This window comes from Equus caballus, chromosome X, assembly GCF_041296265.1.
Source record: "Equus caballus isolate H_3958 breed thoroughbred chromosome X, TB-T2T, whole genome shotgun sequence".
Lineage (NCBI taxonomy): Eukaryota > Metazoa > Chordata > Mammalia > Perissodactyla > Equidae > Equus > Equus caballus.
This window is the reverse complement of record NC_091715.1, coordinates 42,971,959-42,991,993: the sequence shown is the minus strand read 5'-3', so window position 1 is coordinate 42,991,993 and position 20,035 is coordinate 42,971,959. Positions and strand designations below refer to the sequence as shown.

Genomic DNA, 20,035 nt, shown 5'->3' with positions numbered 1-20,035 from the left:
CAGTAATTTTGGAGCAAGGGGACCCGTGGTTTCATTTTCCACTGGGGCTGGCAAATTACACAGCTGGGTCTGGGTCGCGATCCAGGTCTGACTGAGGGAGGAGAGCCTCTTCTTGGACAAAAGAGGCAAGGGCGGACAGGGGCCCTCCGGCTACTCTCTCTCATCTGAACCTGAGGCCTTGTCCTCCCAAGCTGTGGACATCACCAGGGGATCCGAGAAAGCTCTGGACACTGTCCCTGCCTGCTGAGCCCATCCCAGGGGTCCAAAGTGTCCCTGCCCTCGGTGTCGCTCACTGGAGGAAGTGCAGTCCCAGCCCCCGCCGCCCGCCCCCCCCCCCCCCCCCCGCCACAGGAATCACCCAGCCCTTGAAGACCCAGGACCAAGGCCTGGCCTCGGCCTCACTGGGGAGCCCTGCTTCCAATGAAGAAGAGCTCTAGAGGTCCCAACGGGCTTCGGGTCAGTCACAGGCAATGGGCTGTCGGGGTCGGCCCGCAGCTTTGGTTTCATAAAATCTACTCTCGCAGCAGGAACAGCTCCTCCTTCTACCCGCTGGAAGGGTGAGAATGTCACTGTGAGGCCTACCTCATCGTCCTTAAGACTGCATCTCGGGGATGAGGCCCTGCAATTGTTGATGATGAGGGAAGGGTTCTGGGGTGGCGGTTCCAAAGATGAGGCAGAAGAGTTGGGCCCTGGTGGGTGTCTGTGGACCCTGTCCCTTGGTGGGAGGGACAGCGGCACCAACCCACAGTCCTCCATGCCATCCCTTCTCCTGCAGCCCCCGTTGGCGTCTAACTGGGGCAGCACGGTACAGGAAATCACGGAACTGTGTGGACCGGAATGGTCCGCACACTCAGCTGGCACTGCCACATCTGCCAGCACCCTGCCCGCACCTGTCTGCCTTCTGGGCAAACCAATCCTGGGAGCCCGACCACGTGCCACTCAGATCAATTCCTGCACAGGTAAAGGAGAAAACGCCCCAATTCATTTTGCAACTTTAATGTAACACTGATACCAAAAACATGAAAGCACGACAAAAGCACACAATGAAGGCGGGAAGGGCAAAGAGAGCTTCATCTGGCATGCCATCTTCGATGGGCAGGTAGAAGGCGCCTAGAGTGCTACGTTAAGGAGGGATCTGAGGAGGCACTCTGGCTCGGTGAGTGACGGCGGCAGCTCATCAGCGTTGCCTGTCGACAGAAGACACAGAGGGGAAAACAGAAATATACACACACGTGAAACAGAGAGGGCTGTAAGGATCAAAACAAGTGTCTCTCCACACTCTCCTCGTTCCGCCACCCGACCCCAGGCCTTGCCCTGTCTTCTCACAGCCCCTCCTTCAGAGTCTCATGTATCGACCGGCAAGCTTACTGGATCCAGGAGAAGAAGTTGGCACTCGTTCTGGCGGCATTTCTGGTCCGGATGGTGGAGCTGGTGCTAGGGCCATCTAGGATGCTGGTGCTGGCCCCACCGTTGGTGCCACTGCTGACGCCAGCTCTCCAAGTGGCTCTCCTGTTGGCACGGTTGCTATTCAGAATGTACTGATGGTATCTGGCCCAGAAAGCAAAGGGGATCCTGGCCCAGGCGTCTCCAAAATCTCCGTCCTCATCCCAGGTCAGGAGCTCCACCTGTATGTCGTCCCAGCTCCATCGTCCAATCAGAGCTTCATCTCCGATGTTCATCTGGGCCCTCATCTGGGCCCTGGCGTGCTCCTCGGCCATATCCACATCCATCGTCTTGAAAGCATCATCCACAGCCTCCAAGAAATGAGCCTTCCACTCCCGGGGGTCTCGGTTCTGATTCTGCGATGGAATAACAGCAACCATCCTAACAGCCACCCTACGTTCACTGAGCACCTGCTTCCTGCCACAGACCCTCCCGTGCAAGGCTTTGCGTAATCATGACAAAAATCAAGAGGCCTGGAATCGGGCTCCTATCATTCTGGGCCAGACCTGGGATTTCGCCCCATCCCTCACACATACTACGTCTGTGAACTTGTGTAAGTGACTTAGACAACCTTTCTGAGCTTCAGTATCCTCACTGGACAAACGGCCTAAGAAGGTCGTGACCAAGAAACAAACAAGGTCTGGGAAGTGCCAACCCCAGTGCCCGGCCCTGAACAGAGCCTCTCCGTCACCTGGGCGATGAATCTCAGCACCCTCATCTTGCTGGTCTCGTGCCGGGCTCGCAGGCCCCACAGGAATTCATACTCAGGTGGGCTGCTATTGGGGATCTTCTTGTATTCCAGGTACCTTAGTGCAAGAGGAAAATAAACTTTGGCTTCCGGCCAGGCAGACCTGTTCTTGCACTACTGGCTCCCAGGTGGCCCCTTCCCAGCCCGGCGCTGCAGCTCAGCTCCTGCAGGGGGACTGCTCCGGCCCTCCAGCCCATGCCCCACTCCCATGCTCGCCTCCCCCCTCAGGGTTTCTGCCTCCAATATTGAGGCCTTCACAGCCTTAGGCCATTGGTCCTGCCCAGCGGCCACGTGGAGGTGCAGGGGGGCCCCCGTGTAGGGTATTTGCTCATAGGAAGGCCACAAGTTTTGTGCCCCTTGTCACAATGAACCCAGATGCCTGTTGGGTGTGTTGTAAACAGAGGAGCTGTTTCTTCAGGTCCCCTGCTCTGAGCACACCCCACCACAGGGTCTTGGCCATGGCCTGGCTGAGTCCTGGGACAGTCCACCATAGACAACGACTGTGAAGGGAAGACACAGTCATCCAAGAGCAGCGTTCTCCGTGCCTACTCCCGACCGTGTGTGTGCGTGCGCGCGCGCACGCACGCGTGCATGTGTGCATACACATGCGCTGGTGCACCCGTGTGAGTGCACACGCGTCCTCCAGGGACCAGAGAGTGGGCCCCTTACCAGCCAGGGCCATGCTCAGGCTTCCACTATCTGAGCCCCGGGTTCCTGAGATGTAAAAAAGCAGGGGAAATTCTCACACAGCCTACAGGGCAGGTGCCGGACGAGACGGTGGCTACAACATAGCCCACACCGCGTGCTCAGTCAACGTGTGCTCCCTTTCCCCAAGACTCCCCGAAATTCTACTCCCCCCAACACTCACAATACCGCCAACCCACACTCACACCACAGACCCTCATCCCTCTAGTGTTAGATATGGGATGGGCAAGGGCTTCCTCAGCCAGCCCAGCACATGAGCAATGCACGAGTGTGAGAGAAAGTTCACTCAGTCAATACTCACTTCTGCTTCACGAAGTCATCTGTGATGAGCTTCCGCAGATCGCCAAGGAATGGGTGCCTCACCCTGAGGGCAAGGAAAAGAATGCATGACTAGCGACGGTGGCGGTGCCCGGATTTGGGCAGGAGTACTCCCTAGCAGGGTTGAGAGCTTCACAGCCTATGGGGCATCCCCATGGAGGCCTGGGCATGCAGCAGGGGCCAGATGCCTGCTCATCAGTGATGGCCTAGGTAGGGGTTTGATGGAGCCCCTAATTCGGATGGTTTCTCTTAGCTCTCATCTGGGGACAGAGAGGGGACATGGAACAGAGAGGTGGCTGAGAGTTCAGGACCGTTTCCACAAGCACCCTGGTGAGACCCTTTGCCCTCTACCAAATCCAGGACGTGGCTGCCCCGCGCCAGACCACCAGGCAGTTGCAATCCTGGGGCCTCCTCTTGTGCCCAAGGACAATACTGAGGGGTGGGAGCCGAGAGAGCCCACTCGTACCCAGGGCGCAGTCCCATCTTGCGTAGTGCTTCCCAGAGGACAGCTGTGAGGGGAGATGAGGTACAAGAATTTAGGACAGAAAGGTGAGACTGTGGGCAAGCCCCCAGCTGGAGAGCCAGCCACTCACCCTCGCTGGCACGGTTGCCATTCATGAAGATGACTCCCAGAATCACCAAGAGGAGACTCAGGCGGGGAGTGTCCTTGGTCCTAAAGGTGTAGAAAGAGGGATCCTGTCAGGCAGCCGTTTACCCGAGGGACTACAGATAGCTCACCCAACTAGCCTCTCCCAGAGCGCACGGCCACAGGGCACTTCTTCCCACTCTGTGCACGGTTTGCTACCTGATCCAGACAGTGCACCCCTCCGCCGGAGGTGGAGTCACTCCAACCATCTCATGTGGATACTAACACCACCTCCCAGGGTTCTGCCAAGGATGGGGCTAGGCAGGGAGCAAACCCTTGGCAACCATGTGTCCAGAGGCACATCCAGACCTACCCTGCCCTTTGTGCATCGGGAGCACAACTCAACAGGAAGCTCCCCCCAGGACCTCTCTGCCAAGCCATGGCCAAGCACTTAGCAAGAAGAGGCAAGCAACAAGAAGCCTGCTTTCCTAGGAAGACTGCGGGGCGGAGGGGAGAACGGGGGTGAAACCCTGATCGCAGCAAGGCCTCGTGCCACGTTTCTACCCCTTTCGTCCCTTAATCGCTCGGCACCCCTAACTGTGAGTGGGGTCGGTGCTAGGCCCTCAAGCCGTTTTCCCGTTTCTCAGAGAGGAGGGGCGAGACACCACCGGGGAAGGCCACGCCCTCCTGCCCTTTCTCACTTTCCCAGGAGGCGAGCTGAAGAATCCCGTGTGCAGACAAGGATGTACAGGTGTTCCTCCTTGTCAATTTCCTTCAGGTGGATCCCAAACTTCTACACGGGGGAGAAAACAGAACGTGAGATGAAAAATCCACGCTGGGTGTCCTGCACGCAGTCACTCAATTCCCCGTTAGAACTTTTCCTCAGCAGGGAACCCCAAGTCGTGGGGGAGGGTGGAAGAAGAGAGGACGCAGAGGAACTGCCCTGTGGGACCTCTGGCACCGGCCGAGGCGCCAGGACTCACTTCACGAGGCAACGGACATACTGAGAGAGCACGAGGGAAGGAGGTACACAGTGGAAGCTCCCAGGTGGAGAGGTTACGAAAGGCTTCCAGAGCAGGCAGTCCTGAAACCGGGCCTCGACGGGCTGCAGGGTGCAAGGCTTCCCTGCCACTCGTGTTCCACAGAGCCGCCCCCCGTCTCTGCGCCCACCTTTTCCAGGGTGTATGTTGCTCGCTCAATGATCTCAGGGAAATGTTCGTCGTATTCTCGGATGACGTCCTTCAGCATGTCTGCAGGAGGGGAGAGGTGGGGAAAGCACCCGGGCTGAGCGGGGGCCACAGAGCTGCAGCCCCTCGGTCAGCCCTGCTGAGGGGAGCACAGGCAGGACCCCGTACTGTGGTACTGTGCAAAGGCAGTGATCGGCCACGGTCTGATGGGTGGGGGCACCTGATGGGAGGCCCAGAGGGTGGGGTCGGGGGAGGGCAGAGCTCAGGGAGGGGGCACAGGTTGCCCACCTGAGCGCTTGATGGGGATCTTCTTGTAGTCTTTAATCATCAGATATTTCACCAACTTATTTGCCTGAAGAAGGAGCAGCACACGGGGAGATCAAGGCATAGGTGACCTCAGAGAACTGGCCCGCAAGGGAGGGGAGGAGACGGGGGAAGGGCAGACTTCTTACCCTCTCTTGCAGAAGGGTCACGTTGCGGGGTGGCAGGCACAGTACGTGCCTTGAGGGTACCTGGGACCTCAGGGCCATCGGGGGCCGAGGGGCCATCTGAGCCCGCACCGCCAATGGGGGCTGCGATGCTCTCCAGGTCGGTGGGACCGCAGGAGGCTCTCTTTCCTCCTCGCTGCTCTCATATTCGTCATCCAGGTGCTTGGACTGTAGCATTAGAGAGAGGACAGACCCACGGCTACCAGGCTCACCGTGCAAAAGCACCCGGCACACATCTTAACTAGAGCAGGGCCTTGCAAGTGAGAGTAGTGTGAACGGCGGATGACATGTGCTGAGTGCTTACTAAATGCCAGGCACTAAGCCAACCTCTTCTCCCTCCAGGCCTGAGGGCAGGGACTACGTGGAGTGGAAACATGCTAGCACACTTGTGCCAGAGAGAGGTGGACAAGCGGAGGGGAGGGGAGGGGAGGGGAGGGGAAGGAAAGACAGAGGAGAGGAGAGGGAAGAGGAAAAAGAAGAGCAAGGCGGGTCGGAGCCAGCGGGGAGTTCTCACCTTCTTTGTCCTCTTGCCTCCCATCCTGGCCCAGGGCTCAGCACTGTGCTGAGCAGGGGCAGCTGCACCCTCAGGCTCAGGGATGCTCGTGGCCATCTTGGCCTTGGCAGCAGGTGCTGCCACAACATTCTGAGGCTCCACCCACCGAGTCTTGGCGAGAGCCTTCCCAGACTTGGTCGTCTTGGGCCGGGTGGCTGCCCCCTCCCTTGCAGATGCAGCCTGGGGCACCCCGGAGGCAGCACTGGGGCCCTCTGTGGCAGCCTCCTGGGCCGGGGCGGGTCTCTTGGGACGTGGGAAGGCCATGCCACTGACACCTGCCGGCTGGGTGAAATCAAAGACATCGTTCTGACCCAGGAAGGCTGTCTTGGGCCGGGTGGCCTCCATCTCACTGGCACCTGGAGCCTGAGAGAAAGCACAGGCGGTACTAGGGCCCTCGGTAGCAGCCTCCTGGGCCTGAGAAGCTGTCTGGGGCTGTGTGGAGGTTGCTGGAGCCTTGGGGGCGGCCATCTCACTGTTGAGCAGCATCTGGGAGCTGTGCGGAGAAGCAAGGGTTGTCTCAGTGGTGGCTCTCTGAGCCTCGGCCGGGCACGTCATGGGCCGGGTATCTTCTCCTGAAGCCTGGTCTGTGGCCACCAGGTGGCTAGCGACCACCTGATTGTAGGTGGCACGGGCAGCGGCGGCAGCAGCCCGAGCGGCACGGTTGGAGGCGGCGGCGCGGGCTACGTTGGCTGCACGGGCGGCTGCCTCATTGGCAAGTGTTTCCGGATCCAGCTGAAATGCCTCTATCAGAGTCCGGGCCAGCATAGGGTTTTCCAGTTCCCAGGGCTCATTCTGCAAGGCCAGAGAAAAGGGGAGGGGAAGGCAGACAACTCGACACACTCCCGCCGTGCTTCCCTGCGCCTGCCGGCCAGCCTCCTCCTCTGGGCAGCCGGCCCCGACCACGCCCCAGACCCTCCCAAACCCCCTTTCTCCAAGCAGGAGAGAAAAGGTTTGGGGAAGCTGGGCCGTTCTTCCCCACTCAACCCTCCCTTTCATCCTCTCCCTTGAGGCATGCGCCCCTCCGCCCCCGCCGCCCAGTTCCCCTGCCCAGGGGAGAAGGCCCAGGGCCAGCAGCAGGTGGCCAACAAGGGGCCTCACCGACAAGATGCGAAGGCCTGGACCCAAGCTCCCAAAGGCTCTGAGGATTCGGATATCAAAGCTGGTGAGGGTGCCGTAGCCTCCAAAAGCACCAAATTCTTCATAGTCGTTGCCTTCAACCATCTCTTCCTCCCCGACTTCATCACTACCCTCATCCATGTCTTCAACGTTGTAGCTTTCCGATTCCATGCGGTAGCTTCCCTCAGCCATGCTGGGGGTCCCAAGGAGAAGAGAGCTCAGCCTGGGGGGGGGGGGCGGTGAGGCCTCTTCAGGGGGAGGGGCCGGGATCCAGTGGGAGGCGGGATCTCCCGGGGGTGGGGGGGCAGCAATCATTAGGTTACCAGGCAGTACAAGGCGGGCAGGCTGGTCTGTTGGGGTAGATTCTGTCAGGGACAGAGCCCTAAGAGAGGGAGAGAGGAGGTCGTCGTCGGAGACCTCGCACTGAAAGGGGAGTTTAGAATGGGCAGGCTCTCCATCCCAGCGGCTACATTCGAAAAGGGGGTCGACTGGCGGGCTTGGGTCTGAAGAGTCCCAAAGGGGATGCATTGAGAGAGAGAGAAACAAAGGGCCTGAATTTAAAGGCAGGAGCAGGGGGCCAGGATGAAGGGGGAGCAGATGAGATGAGAGGGCTCAGACAACAGGGGACCGCAGGAAGCTGTGGGAGGCCGAATCCCAGGGACCCTCTGGCTAGGTCCAGGTGCGGGGGATTCGGGGGATTCGGGTCCAGGCTGGGCTCACACAGGAGCGCCAGGGGTGGATGGGGTGGGGGCCTCGGACTAGGTGAGGCTTGCGTTGGAGCGCTGGAGGTCTCAAATCCCAGGATTGCAACTCCAGGAAGGGGGCAAAGTGGTCAGCTCGGTTGGCGTGATCTAGGAGTGGTTGGGGTGGGGGTGGGGCCTCCGCTCTAAGGAAGCTCAGCACGGAGCGCACGGGTCTGTTAAGGGTTCGGAACGTGGGCCCTGGTGTAAGCAGGGCTCGGATCGGGGAGCCTGGGTCTGGTGGCGGGGGCCAGGGGGCTCCTATCTAGCCCGTGGGTCTAACGGGGTTCAGGTTCTGAGCGCTTGGGCTTTGTTCAGCTCCGGGGGCGGGGGGTGGGGAAGGCACAGCGTGCAGGGTTCCACTCGCCCTCTCCAGGTCCGGTCTGGGGCTGGACCCTTACCTTCCCCGGGGCTCCAATGGCGTCCGTCCTCAGCACCAGGAACCCCGCAGCCTCGCCCTCGCCTACTGCTGCCAGCACAGCAGCTCCGACCACCCCGCCCCTTCTCTCCGCGCACCCCCCGCGGCTGGGCAGCCTGCGCATGCGCGGACCCCTCCAGCCCGCCCGCTTTCCCAACAAAAGCCCTTTCCACCAGGTCCCCAGTGCGCATGCGATTCCGCGAGTGGGTGGGCGCGGTGGGGGGGCGTTTTCTTCTTCCCGCCAGATTCCCCTCACCTCACCGCCCCGCCCCCCTGGCACTCTGACCGCAGGCGCCCGCGCTCACACTCTGTGGTGCACTTCGACCCACCCCGCCATCTACCCTCGATCCCCCACTTTTGCACAATGCTTCTCAGCCCCGGCCTCCCCCTTCCCCCTAAGCTCCTCCAGCGTGGTCTGGAATCCACTATGCCCTGCTTCCCCAGCGTGACCCCCAGGTCACAAATACAGTGGTTTCTAGCTGGGTCTCTAGCTGCAACAAGGGAAACGGAAATGGTTAGAGGATGCCAGTTCCCTTTGTGTTCCCCTCCACTAGCCATCTCTATGGCCCCTGGACAGGCTGGGAACATCTGCTTCCCCAGGTACTCTTCGTGCAGCTTGTACAGCGTGGCGTGATCTGTGCTGGGGCTTATCTTCCTCTCGCAGCAGCCCCGGGAGGTGGATGTCAGCATCCCCATTTTACAGATTAGCAGGCTGAGGCACGGGCACACCGCGTGAACTAGACAGAGCCACAGAGCCAGTAAACAGAAAATGCAGAATTTGGGCCTGGGTCTTCCCGACTCCAAAACCCAGGTTCCACTAATGCTGGCCTGGGCACTGAGGCACCTTCCCCTCTGCAGTTTGAGCGACAGACCTCCCCCACCTCAACATCTGCCGCAAAGGAGCAAGGTTTACGCTCTCTGAGACCTAACCTCATGCTCTGCATCCAGGAGGACACAGGTGGAGGCCGCCGGCCCCCCGCCTACCCTCCCTGGGTCCATCCAGGTGTGGGGATCGCTCCTCGGGGGCCCGCCCCCTGCTCCAACTGTCGGGCCTCTTTGCCGTGAGTGGCACAAACACGCTGCCCCTGGGGCCTTCCTGGTGCCCGCTGGAGCAGCCAGGACAATCAGGCACTTGTGTGCCTGAGCCATGGCAAGCCCTGATTCAGAGAGTAAATGTTTTCCCGGGTTTCCTCCCAGGGCTGGGGCCTGGGGCAGCTGTCGTCTTGCGGAGAGAAGCTGGGCCGGACTTCAGAATTCCAGGGATGGAGTGCTGGGCCAGTCTGCCGCTAGCTTTGTGAGGCCACTCAGATCACCGGCCATCTCTGAGCCTGGTTTCTCAAGCATGCAAAATGGGAGGCACAAGGAACACTTACTGGGGTCCTCCCCAACACGTGCTGCTGTGCTTCTAGAATGACTGGAGAAACTGCTTTGGAGGCAGAAAATGCTATGTCCCCATCTCGAATTAAACCTGTGCTTTGTCCAAAAACCACTGTGGACTTTTAAACTCGTTTTTATGTCCAGCCTCTCCAGGACTCCTGTGTATGAATGGAAGCTTCCTGCTAGGACCACGGCTTTTACTCTCCAGTGACCAATATCAACTCTGCCTGGCTGGATGGCTTTCCTCAGCTGTTGCATAGCAACCTCCCCTGTCAGCTGCCTGGGTCTCTTCAGCCTTTTCCGTATAACACGTTTCTGTGGGAGGTGACCAGACCCGAGAAACGAAAGCCTTGAGAAACCACTGTAGGGTCATAGATAATGCTATAGTCCCATCTCAAATTGAACCTGTGCTTTTTACGAAAACCGTAGTGGACTTTGATATTCGTTTTTATTTTATTTTATTTTGTTTTTTCTTTCTCTTTCTTTTTTTTTTAATTGAGGTCTAGTTGACATAAAACATTGTATTTTTCTGGGGGGTGTACAACATAATGATTCAATATCTGTATATGTTGCGAAATGATCACCGCCATAAGTCTAGTTAACATCCATCACCGCTCATAATTACAATTTTTTTTCTTATGGTGAGAACTTTTATCATCTTTGTTTTTTATCAGCCTCTCTATATTCTGTATAACTGTATGTGCTAATATGCTAAGAACTCCAAAATCTACACTTTGAACTTCACCTTTGAGGTCCAAACCCATACATTCACTCGCCTACATGACTTCTCCACTTGGATGTCTCAAGGGCTCCTCAAGGTGAGCTTGTCTAGGACCGGTCACTTGGTACAGCCACCCCTCCCGCACACTCACACCCCATCCCGCCATCTCTCTCATTTCTAAAACACCCCGTCTTCCCAATCTTAGTAATTGGCACCATTCCCCACACAACTACTCAGTCTAGAAAATGGGAGTCAACTACCACCACTCTCCCTTTCTGACACTGCACCCAGATGGGAAAGCTGTGCAGCTCTCGCCCTCCATTACGCCCAGCGAATCCTAGTCACGTTGGCCTCTGGAATTCTCAACTCTGTCTCCTACAGTCAAGTTGTCCATTGGGCTCTGTTTGCGTTCGGTCTCCCCGTGCTGCAGCCTGTAAACTCTGTCCAGGCAAGAAGTTGGAGGAATTGGGCAATCAGAGGGCTCATCTTCTTAGTTTTCCTTCTCTCGGGGATCGCTGTCCCGGTGTGGCCTGTGGTGCCATGACGTAAAGCTTTATAACTGTTTTGATTTATAGATGTTTAGGTGGGTGCGTAAATCGGGTTCCTGTTAATCCGCTATGGCTGGAAGCATGATGGCACTTCAATTTTTCTTAAATTCAAAATTTTTTCACTGAGAACTGTTCTTTTAAATGTATCTACCTTGCTATCCATGCATCTGAGATCTATCTACGTGACTATGCACAGGTAATGCATGGCGTTCCTTCACGATGTTTTACCGATGTGTTTCCCCAGGGACAACTGTTTGTCCCATCTAAGGCAGTAAGAAGCCATTCAAGCTTTCCAAGCAAGGGTCTGTCCTAATGGTTTTTATGGTCATTTTTTAAAAAGGATTTTCTGGAAAAACGTGGAGAGCACGGTGGAGGAGCAAGAATAGAAACATCAAGAAATTAGTTAGGAGCCTCTTTCCCTCATTCCATCGGGAGATAATGCTGACTTGTCCAAGGGCTCCCAGGGAGATGGAGACGCTTCTTCCTCATTCGGCCCTTGGTGAGCTATGTCTAACTTGGTCTTACAGCGTCTGCTCTCCCTCTGTGGGTGTGGATCAGGATGGCAGTGCTCTTCTGCATCGTTAGGACCCACGGTGATGCAAAAGCGGTTCTACCCGCCACCAAAATGACCGTCAATAGGAGGACTGGTTAAGGCCTGCTGAATGCCGGTGGCTCCTCACACCTGCCGTTTCCTCAGGGGTTCGTGCGCCAACCTTGGGTACCATGAAGCCAGTTTCCGGTTCTTAAACTGGTCTGACATTAAGCAGGTTGTCCTCACTCCCCCACCACTCAAAAGAGAAGGAACTGAGGATAAAAAGGATTTGTCCGACAATACCTTTTCCTTGATCGCCACTCTCTGAATTAAGCCTCACGAGTACGCTGGTCGATCAGCCTCTGGTTAGGCTGTGTTAACTGTCCTAGGGCTGCTGTTGACCATTGGAAAACCAGTGTTGCGCTCTCACAAACTCTCATCATGCTTGCTTTCCTCCGTCCTTCCCAAATAAATCCCACTGTGAGGCCACACCCGTGCTGCATACACCCTTACACAAAGGTACCCAAACTGGGATCACTGTAAACTTTTACCTACCTCGTGTCTCAAGAGAAGGGAGAAGAAGCTCTTACGGCAAAACTAAGATCAGTAAGTCGCCGTGGTTTCAGTATGGTTAGCGCTTGTCCATTTCAGTTCCTTCAAGTCCTCAAGATGTTGTCTATAATCCTCTGTCAGCTGAAGGTAACAATTCAGGCCCACGGTGAATTAGAACAGAACACAGAGCTTGGGAGATATTAGCATTTAAACGCCAATATATGGCTGTGTGTTTCCACTGAGTCTCATTAGTCTAACACCACCTCCCAAAACCTCCTTGGGATCAAGTGATCATGGTTACAACCTTTTCATGGCCTGTGGCATTACATTCTCTACTCCATTTTAGAGGTTTGATGTAATGAATTCCCAATACCAGCAGCAGGGCAGCTTCCACACGGAAATTCCCTGTTTTGTCCCTGCGAGGATTCAGTTGTTTTCAGGGCCCCACGATGGGGAATTCTCCATGGTATACTATATGAAAGACTCGATAAGGTATTTCCTTTTTGTCTGTCTACAAAAACAGTGCGTGCGTCAGTCTGTTACCTTCACGGTATATACTTGGCACAAAGCCACCTGAATGCAGCTTGCTTCAGAATGGAGTGTGTTCTTGTCTCTGTCCCTTTCCCTGCAGCCTTATCGCTGGTGAAATCTCAGCTACCAGCTTTTTGCCAAAAGCAATGGGTGGAGTGGGACTTTTGTTGCCTTCATTTTTACAAACAGCCCCAATTTTTTCATGGCCAAGGTTGAGAACTGGTCGTGGTAGAAAGAAAAGGGGGAACCTCTGGAATTCATTATTTCGGTCACCGCCCAGTAAAGTGTGTCACTGGGCAGAGGTGCTCCTTTTCTTTCTTCCTGCCCCTGGCTTTCTGCATGTCACCTGTCTCTCTTCTCCATCTCTCCCTCATCTGCCCTGCGTCCTCCCTCTCTCTTTGCCGACACCCCTCTCTCTCTCCTTCCTACATCTTTGTAGGCCTCCCACTGGTTTTTCTACTCAGTCCCTCCTTGCCCCTTCCATCCTTTATCCCGTATTCTGCGTCGGGGTATCTTCATCCCTTTACTCTCCCTCACATATCCCTATCTGTTTCCCCACTGCCAAGGCCATGTGGAGCCACATCTGTGGGGAGACCATAAACATATACCTTCATGCACCAATCCCTCTATTGATTCTTCCATGCTTTCCTTTCAGTTTTCAATTCATCCATTCATTCATGCGTCCCTCTATTCCCGTCACAAACAGACTGGAGAGTCTATCATGTAACAGGTGCGGGACGAGGCCCTCAGGATGTACCGTGGGGAAGAAAGCCGACGATGGTAACTTTCACCATGGGGCTCGCGCTGGGGTGGGGAGGCAGGTGTTTCAGAAAGGATCCCTCTAACGAATATATACTGTTATGACAAACGCTGAAATGGAGGAAGTTTCCGTGGTGCTAAGAGAAAGGAAAAGAGGATGAGTAATGTAAATTGGGGGCGAACAATAAAATAGTAGTTACAAAATGAAAGAAAGAAAGAAATTGGGGGTGAAGTGGCTTGTGGCCAGAAGAGGCCTTCATGAAGAAGTGATGCTTAAGCCGAGACCCCAGAAATAAGCACAGAGGAGCAGGAGAGGAAAAAGGCTTACCACTTCAGGCTTTCCAAGAGCAGCACCATGAGGCCCCTGAGGCAGCAACGAGTGTGGCTCCCCCAGGGCCTAAGGGAAGGGCAGAGTAGTTCCAGCACAGAGAAGGTGGAGATACTTCAGGGTCAGAGGGTTGAGAAAATCTTATTTGCGGTTCCCATCACTGTTCTCATCACTCTTTCAGGCCAGGCCCAGTTACTTGCCATTCATTCATTCAATCCTTTTTGTTTGCATTTTCCACTCCCACTCTATGCCTCTCATGAAGAAACGTCGTTTTTGTGTGTTTAATATGTATCATTTTCTTTATGCAACTGAAAAACGTGTATTGTGAGATGTGTGTTCTTGGTTTATGTAAGATTATTAGTAGATATAGCGTTATATATTTATATTCTGTAATTTTACATATCATATATCACAGATATAATTCCATCCTGTTTCTTTTTTTACAATTTTATTGTGGTATAACTGACATCCAGTAAACTGCACATATTTATAGTGTATAATCTGATGAGTTTTGGCATATAAATACATCTTGGAAGCCATCAGCACATTCAAGATAATGAACATATCTGTGATATGCGATGGTTCGTTTTACACGTCAATTTCGGTAGGCTATGGTACCCAGTTATTCAGTCAAATACTTTCTATGTTTTGCTATGAAGGTGTGTTGTAGTTGTTCTTGACACCTAAAGTCACTTGACTTTAAGTAAAGCAGATTATCCTCAATAATTGGAGTAGGCTTCATCCAATGAGTCGCGGGAACTTAAGTGCAAAATTGAGGTTTCCATGCTGAAGAAGAAATTCTACTTGTGGACTACAGCATTAGTCTCTGCGTTAGAGTTTGAGGCTATATCTTCCTGACACAGCTTGTCCTAGGGAGTTTGGACTTGCTTAGCTTGTACCCACAATCATGTAAGCCAATTCCTAGCAATCTCTCTCTCTCTCTCTCTCTCTCTCTCTCTCTTCTCTATTTCTCTCTTTCTGTGGTACCCAGAGTTGCTCTAGAGGAAAAGAATCTTAAAGATGAGCTTTCTGAATTGGTTATTTCCCCAGAATGTCTTTTCTTATCTGATTATACACATATTTTTCCCCCGAGGAAGATTAGCCCTGAGCTAACATCTGCCAATCCTCCTCTTTTTGTCTGATTATATTTAAAGACACTAGAAGAAAACATAGGCAGTAAGCTCTCTGACATCAGTCTTAGCAGCATATTTTCAAGTACCATGTCTGACCGGGCCAGGAAAACAAAAGAAAAAGTGAACAAATGGGACTGCATCAAACTAAAAAGCTTCTGCACAGCAAAGGAAACCATCAACAAAACGAAAAGACAACCTAACAATTGGGAGGAGATATTTGCAAACCATAGATCAGATAAGGGGTTAATATCCAAAATATACAAAGAACTCATACAGCTCAACAACAAAAAGCCAGCAATCCAATTAAAAAATGGGCAAAGGATCTGAACAGAGATTTCTCCAAAGAAGATATCGGGTGGCCAACAGGCATATGAAAAGGTGCTCAACATCATTAGCTATGAGGGAAATGCAAATCAAAACTACAATGAGGGATCACCTCACTCTGGTCAGAATGGCTATAATTAACAAGACAGGAAACAAGTGTTGGAGAGGATGTGGAGAGAAGGGAACCCTTGTACACCGCTGGTGGGAGTGCAAACTGGTGCAGCCACTATGGGAAGCAGTATGGAGTATCCTCAGAAAATTGGGAATGGATCTACCATATGATCCAGCTATCCCACTGCTGGGTACTTATCCAAAGAACTTGAAAACGCAAAGGCATAAAGATACCTGCACCCCTGTGTTCATTGCAGCGTTATACACAACAGCCAAGACTTGGAAGCAACCTAGATGCCCATCAAGGGACGAAGGGATAAAGAAGATGTGGTATTTATACACGATGGACTACTACTCGGCCATGAGAAATGGTGAAATGCGGCCATTTGTGACAACATGGATGGACCTTGAGGGTATTATGCTGAGTGAAATAAGTCAGAGGGAGAAAATCAAACACCGTTATGATCTCACTCATAAGCGGAAGATAAAAAGAATGACAAACAAACACATAGCATTGGAGACTGGATTGGTGGTTACCATAGGGGAAGCGGGGAAGGCAAAAGGGGTGATTAGGCTCACATGTGAGGTGTTGGACTATAGTTAGTTTTTGGGTGGTGAACATGATGTAATCTCCACAGAATTCGAAATATATTATGATGTGCATCTGAAAGCCATATAATATTATCATCCAATGTTACTGCAAATAAATGGATAAATAAATAAATAAATTAAATTAAAAAAAAACAAATGCACTAATGACTCTGTTTTCAGCGGTAAAGAGAGCACCCATGGTCTATGGAGTTATGTGGCAATAGAGGTGTGCAACATGTCTCCATTATGCACTCCTAAAGCTAGAATTATGAAAGGCAAGGTTCTGGGTGACTACGTATTTGATAACTTGAGAACATTTTAGTCAAACTGAGGAGTATAATGATATTGGCTGGTTGCTCCTAACTGCGCTGCAGAAGGTGAGAAAAGTAAAGGACGAGCTCAGGACTTCAAATTTCCAGCTCAAGTTCTGCATACATGATCGAAAAGTGTCTGTCTGCCCTGAAAGAAACCCTTATCTTCTGTACCTGCAGGGCTGAGTTTTCTGAAGACCAAACCCAGAGTCTCATCCAGCCAGTGGCTGAATTACAATGCAGATTAAATTCCCAACCCCCTGAGTGTCTTCTGTTAAAGTGAAGACACTGGGAAGAATGGGATCCTGAAAACTGGAAAGGGGACATATGGGAAGTTTCCAGTGAAGACGAGGATATCAAACCCCTAAATTCTACTGAGTGTTCTTTGCCAGTAGAAGTAGTGTCTCCACCCATCTCTCAAGAGGTTTATTCTACTTTTCCTGAAGATACTATAATGGCCTCCCCTAAGGCAGTTGCCTTGCAAGGCACGGATGATTCTTTTCAGGGCCTACCCACAACACCCTTCTTGGCTTCTAGACCTTTAACAAGACTCAAGTCCAGGAAGGTCCGCAGGGTAAGGTACAAAGCATGACCCGTGAGGAAGGATGCTACACACCAGAAGAAATGAATGAAACTTTACAATTTATAGAGACAGAAATCAGGGGAATGTGTGTGGGAATGGATATTAAGGATGTGGGATAATAGTGGAAGGAACATAAAGTTGGATTGCAGCAAATTTACTGACGGGGCCCACTAAGCAGAGATTCTGGATCAAAGTTTTAACTCAAGGGGCTGGAAAGAACTCTAACAGATTGTTTAGCTGGTTGGTTGAAACCTGGATCAAAAGTTAGCCTATAGTTTAAATGCAGTCGAGATGCCAAAACTGCCTTGGTGTACTGTAGAGAAAGGTATCCAACTGCTTAGAGAGACTGAAGTGTTAGCGTGAATTTACAATATAAAACCTGCTCACCCACCCTGGAAAGGTCCCGAGGACACATCTTTCACCACAACTGTAAGAAAAAAAATTGTAACTATGAGTGGTGATGGATTTTACCTAGACTTATGGTGGTGATCATTTCGCAATATACACAAATATCGGATCATTATGTTGTACACCCAAAACAAATGGAATGTTTTATGTCAATTATACTGCAATAAAAACAAGAGAAAGAAAAAATAAAATAAAAAAAAGATGGATAGCAAGAAAGGGAGATAATGTTGCATAAATGCTTTTTACAATGATGAGCTTATACCATACATGCTATTCAAATAAAAAATTATTGTATTTCATTTTATTAGACTGTGCTAAAACAAAGGAAAGGAAACAAGAAAGAGGTGAATCTTGGGTTAACGAATTCTTGCAATGAAGAGGTATTAGTTCCTGCAAGATTCCTCCAAGGCTAAGGAAAAGAAAAAATTCTCAAAACTGCTGAACTGTGAATCCTTTGACAAAAATGCATGTGAAACTGCCAAATAAATTATCATTAGAGAATAAAAAAGCAGCAAAGTCCAGCATATAAATGCTGAGGATTTTAAAGCTTTTGATTATGGTGTTAATTGACCACCTGGTTTGATTGACAACATATAGCTACATTTACAGAATGTAAGAGGGCGAGGTATATATAAATTAAAAATTATAGGAGTGTGACTTCATAAGTTTATCATAATATGCTGATTGTTAAAAAATAAAGCACTATGAGAAAACATAATGAAAAACAATAAATTACATGAAGTTTCAACGTGCAGAATTATCTAGTTCTAATACTGGATCAAAATCACTTCAGACATCTTATTATTCATCTATAGAATAAAAGAATGGCGTAGTAGGTGAAAAGCAAGAGAGAGAACTTGAAAGAAATGGATTTCACAGCAATTGGCTTGTACCATACATGCTTTTCAAAATAAAAATATATTAGATTTAGTTTTATCAGTATGCAAAAATAAAAGGAAAAGGAGCAAGAAAGAGAAGAATATTGATTAAAGATTTCCTTAGTGGACTGGATATATGTTCGTGAAAGATTCCTCCGAAGTTAAGAAAATAGATTCTCAGTAAAATTATAGATTTGGGACCTTTAATATTTTCATGGCTCATTTAAATTTTGGTGGGCCCAAGAAAGTCCCTGGCTTGGAAGACGAAATATGAGGAGGGTAGCTCCCTTACACTTCCTGCCAAAATCTCCCTTGATCTCCCAAGTTTTTTTCAAATACACCTATTTATTAAAGTATGATTTACACACAAAAAAGTATAAAATCACAACTGTATCGCTCCATGAAATTTCATAAAATGAACACACCGCACCTATGTAATCCCCACTCGGATCAAAAGGTAACCTACCACACAGCTCCCAACAAGGCCCTCTTGTGCCCCTTCCCAGTTGCCCCCGTCCCTCTGCAAAGTAACCGCCACTCTCACCTCCAGCAGCATGGTCTACTTTTGTCTGATTTTAACTTTATGTAAATGGAATCATATGGGATGGAGTCTTTTGTGTTTAGCTTCTTTTTTGCTCAACATCATTTTCCTGTGTTTTATCCATGCTCTTGGGTCTGGTAGTCATTCAGTCATATACAATGTTGCTACATTGTATTCTATCTTATGAATAGAGCATAATTTACTTATTAATTTTACTTGTTATGGATATTTGGGTAGCTTTTTATCTGGGATATTACATATTTTGTTGTATAAACAATATTGTACATGTTTCGTGATAATTGTACTTATATATATGGATTTATTTAAGTATTTACCTAGGAGTTGAACTACTAGGTCATAGGACATTGCCTACCTTCATCTTTATTAAATACAACCAAAGAAATTTTCAAAATGGTCAAAGCATTCAAAAAAATATTTTAAGTGTGATAAAATGTATACAACATAATAGTAATCATTTTTACCATTTATAAGTGTAGAATTCAGTGGCATTAAATACAGTCACAACGTTGCATAGCCATCACCACTGACTATACCCAAAGCTGTGTCATCATTCCTAGCATGAACTCTGTACCTATTAAAAAATAACTCCCCATTTCCTTCTCCTACCAGCCCCTAGTAGCCTCTATTCTACTTTTTTACCTAAATGAATTTGCCTATTCTAGGTAACATAGAAGTGGAATACATTATACAGTACAAATACAGTATTTGTTCTTCTGTGTCTGGCTTATTTCAGTTAGCATAATGTTTTCAAGATCCATTCACCTTGTAAAATATATCAAAATTTCATTCCTTTTTGTGTCTGAATAGCATTCCGTTGTATGTATTTACCACGTTTTGTTTACCCATTCATTTGTTGATGGACGCATGGTGTTTACACCTTTTGGCTATTGTGAGTAATGCTCCTATGAAGATGAGTGTACAAATTTCTCTTCGAGTCCCTGCTTTCAACTTTTCTGGATATATACCTAGGAATGAAATTGCTGGATCCTATGGTAGTTGGATGTTTAACTTTTTGAGGAGCTGCCTGTCCCTCAGCCACGAAACACTGCGATGAGCAATCAGAACACAGAAGCCTGATAGAGAACAAGGTCCTTATTGCTCATCCTGGTTCCAACAAGCCACACCAGCTGCCTGCCTGTATTTTCTTCTAAAAGCTTTATTAGTTTCCATTTCTTATTTAGATAGAAAATACATCTCAAGTAGATCATCTTGCATTTTGTGAGGATGGGGGAATATTCTTTTTTCCCCCATAGAAATATACAATTGATGCTTTACAAGTTATTGAAAAGACCATCTTTTCCCCACCGCACTGCAGTGGTATTTACATCGTTGGTGACCATATATGTATACATGTGTTTCTGGACTTTTTAGCCTATACTATCAGTTGTTTATCCTTGCACCAGTAACACAGTGCCTTAATTATAACTTTCTATTATCTCTTCTAATACTTAGAGTCCTTCAGCTATACTTTTCTTCTTCAAGAT

The 20,035-nt window shown here is 50.3% G+C and overlaps 1 protein-coding gene and 1 non-coding gene across 6 annotated transcripts; both read right to left on the bottom strand.

Moving 5' to 3' along the window:
• Positions 1-980: 980 nt before the first annotated feature.
• Positions 981-8,806, bottom strand: LOC111771541 (melanoma-associated antigen D4). 5 transcript variants are annotated; one of them, XM_023633721.2, is made up of 14 exons: positions 8,286-8,471; positions 7,468-7,526; positions 7,127-7,337; positions 5,990-6,820; positions 5,440-5,643; positions 5,276-5,339; positions 4,971-5,050; positions 4,502-4,593; positions 3,808-3,887; positions 3,681-3,723; positions 3,198-3,260; positions 2,135-2,249; positions 1,369-1,799; positions 981-1,187 (listed from the first exon to the last, which is right to left on the bottom strand). In XM_023633721.2, exons 1-14 carry the CDS (start codon positions 8,424-8,426, stop codon positions 1,178-1,180), a joined length of 2,424 nt encoding a protein of 807 aa, XP_023489489.1. In that variant the 5' UTR covers positions 8,427-8,471; the 3' UTR covers positions 981-1,177. The 5 variants fall into 5 exon arrangements, with proteins under 5 accessions (XP_023489489.1, XP_070113411.1, XP_023489492.1 ...); XM_070257310.1 differs by having other exon boundaries at positions 7,468-7,647; positions 8,286-8,428; XM_023633724.2 differs by lacking the exon at positions 7,468-7,526 and having other exon boundaries at positions 8,286-8,806.
• LOC111771705 (small nucleolar RNA SNORA11) lies at positions 2,503-2,632 on the bottom strand. The gene has a single exon (XR_002805631.1). It is a non-coding gene; the product is annotated as a small nucleolar RNA SNORA11 (small nucleolar RNA).
• Positions 8,807-20,035: the final 11,229 nt, after the last annotated feature.

Coding starts and splice junctions, on each gene's coding strand:
- LOC111771541 (XM_023633721.2), bottom strand. CDS start 8,426: ATGCGCAGGCTGCCCAGCCGCGGGGGGTGCGCGGAGAGAAGGGGCGGG. Junction 7,527..8,285: donor CCATTGGAGCCCCGGGGAAG/GTAAGGGTCCAG, acceptor TCCCTCTCTTAG/GGCTCTGTCCCTGACAGAAT. Junction 1,800..2,134: donor TGCTGAGATTCATCGCCCAG/GTGACGGAGAGG, acceptor ATTCCATCGCAG/AATCAGAACCGAGACCCCCG.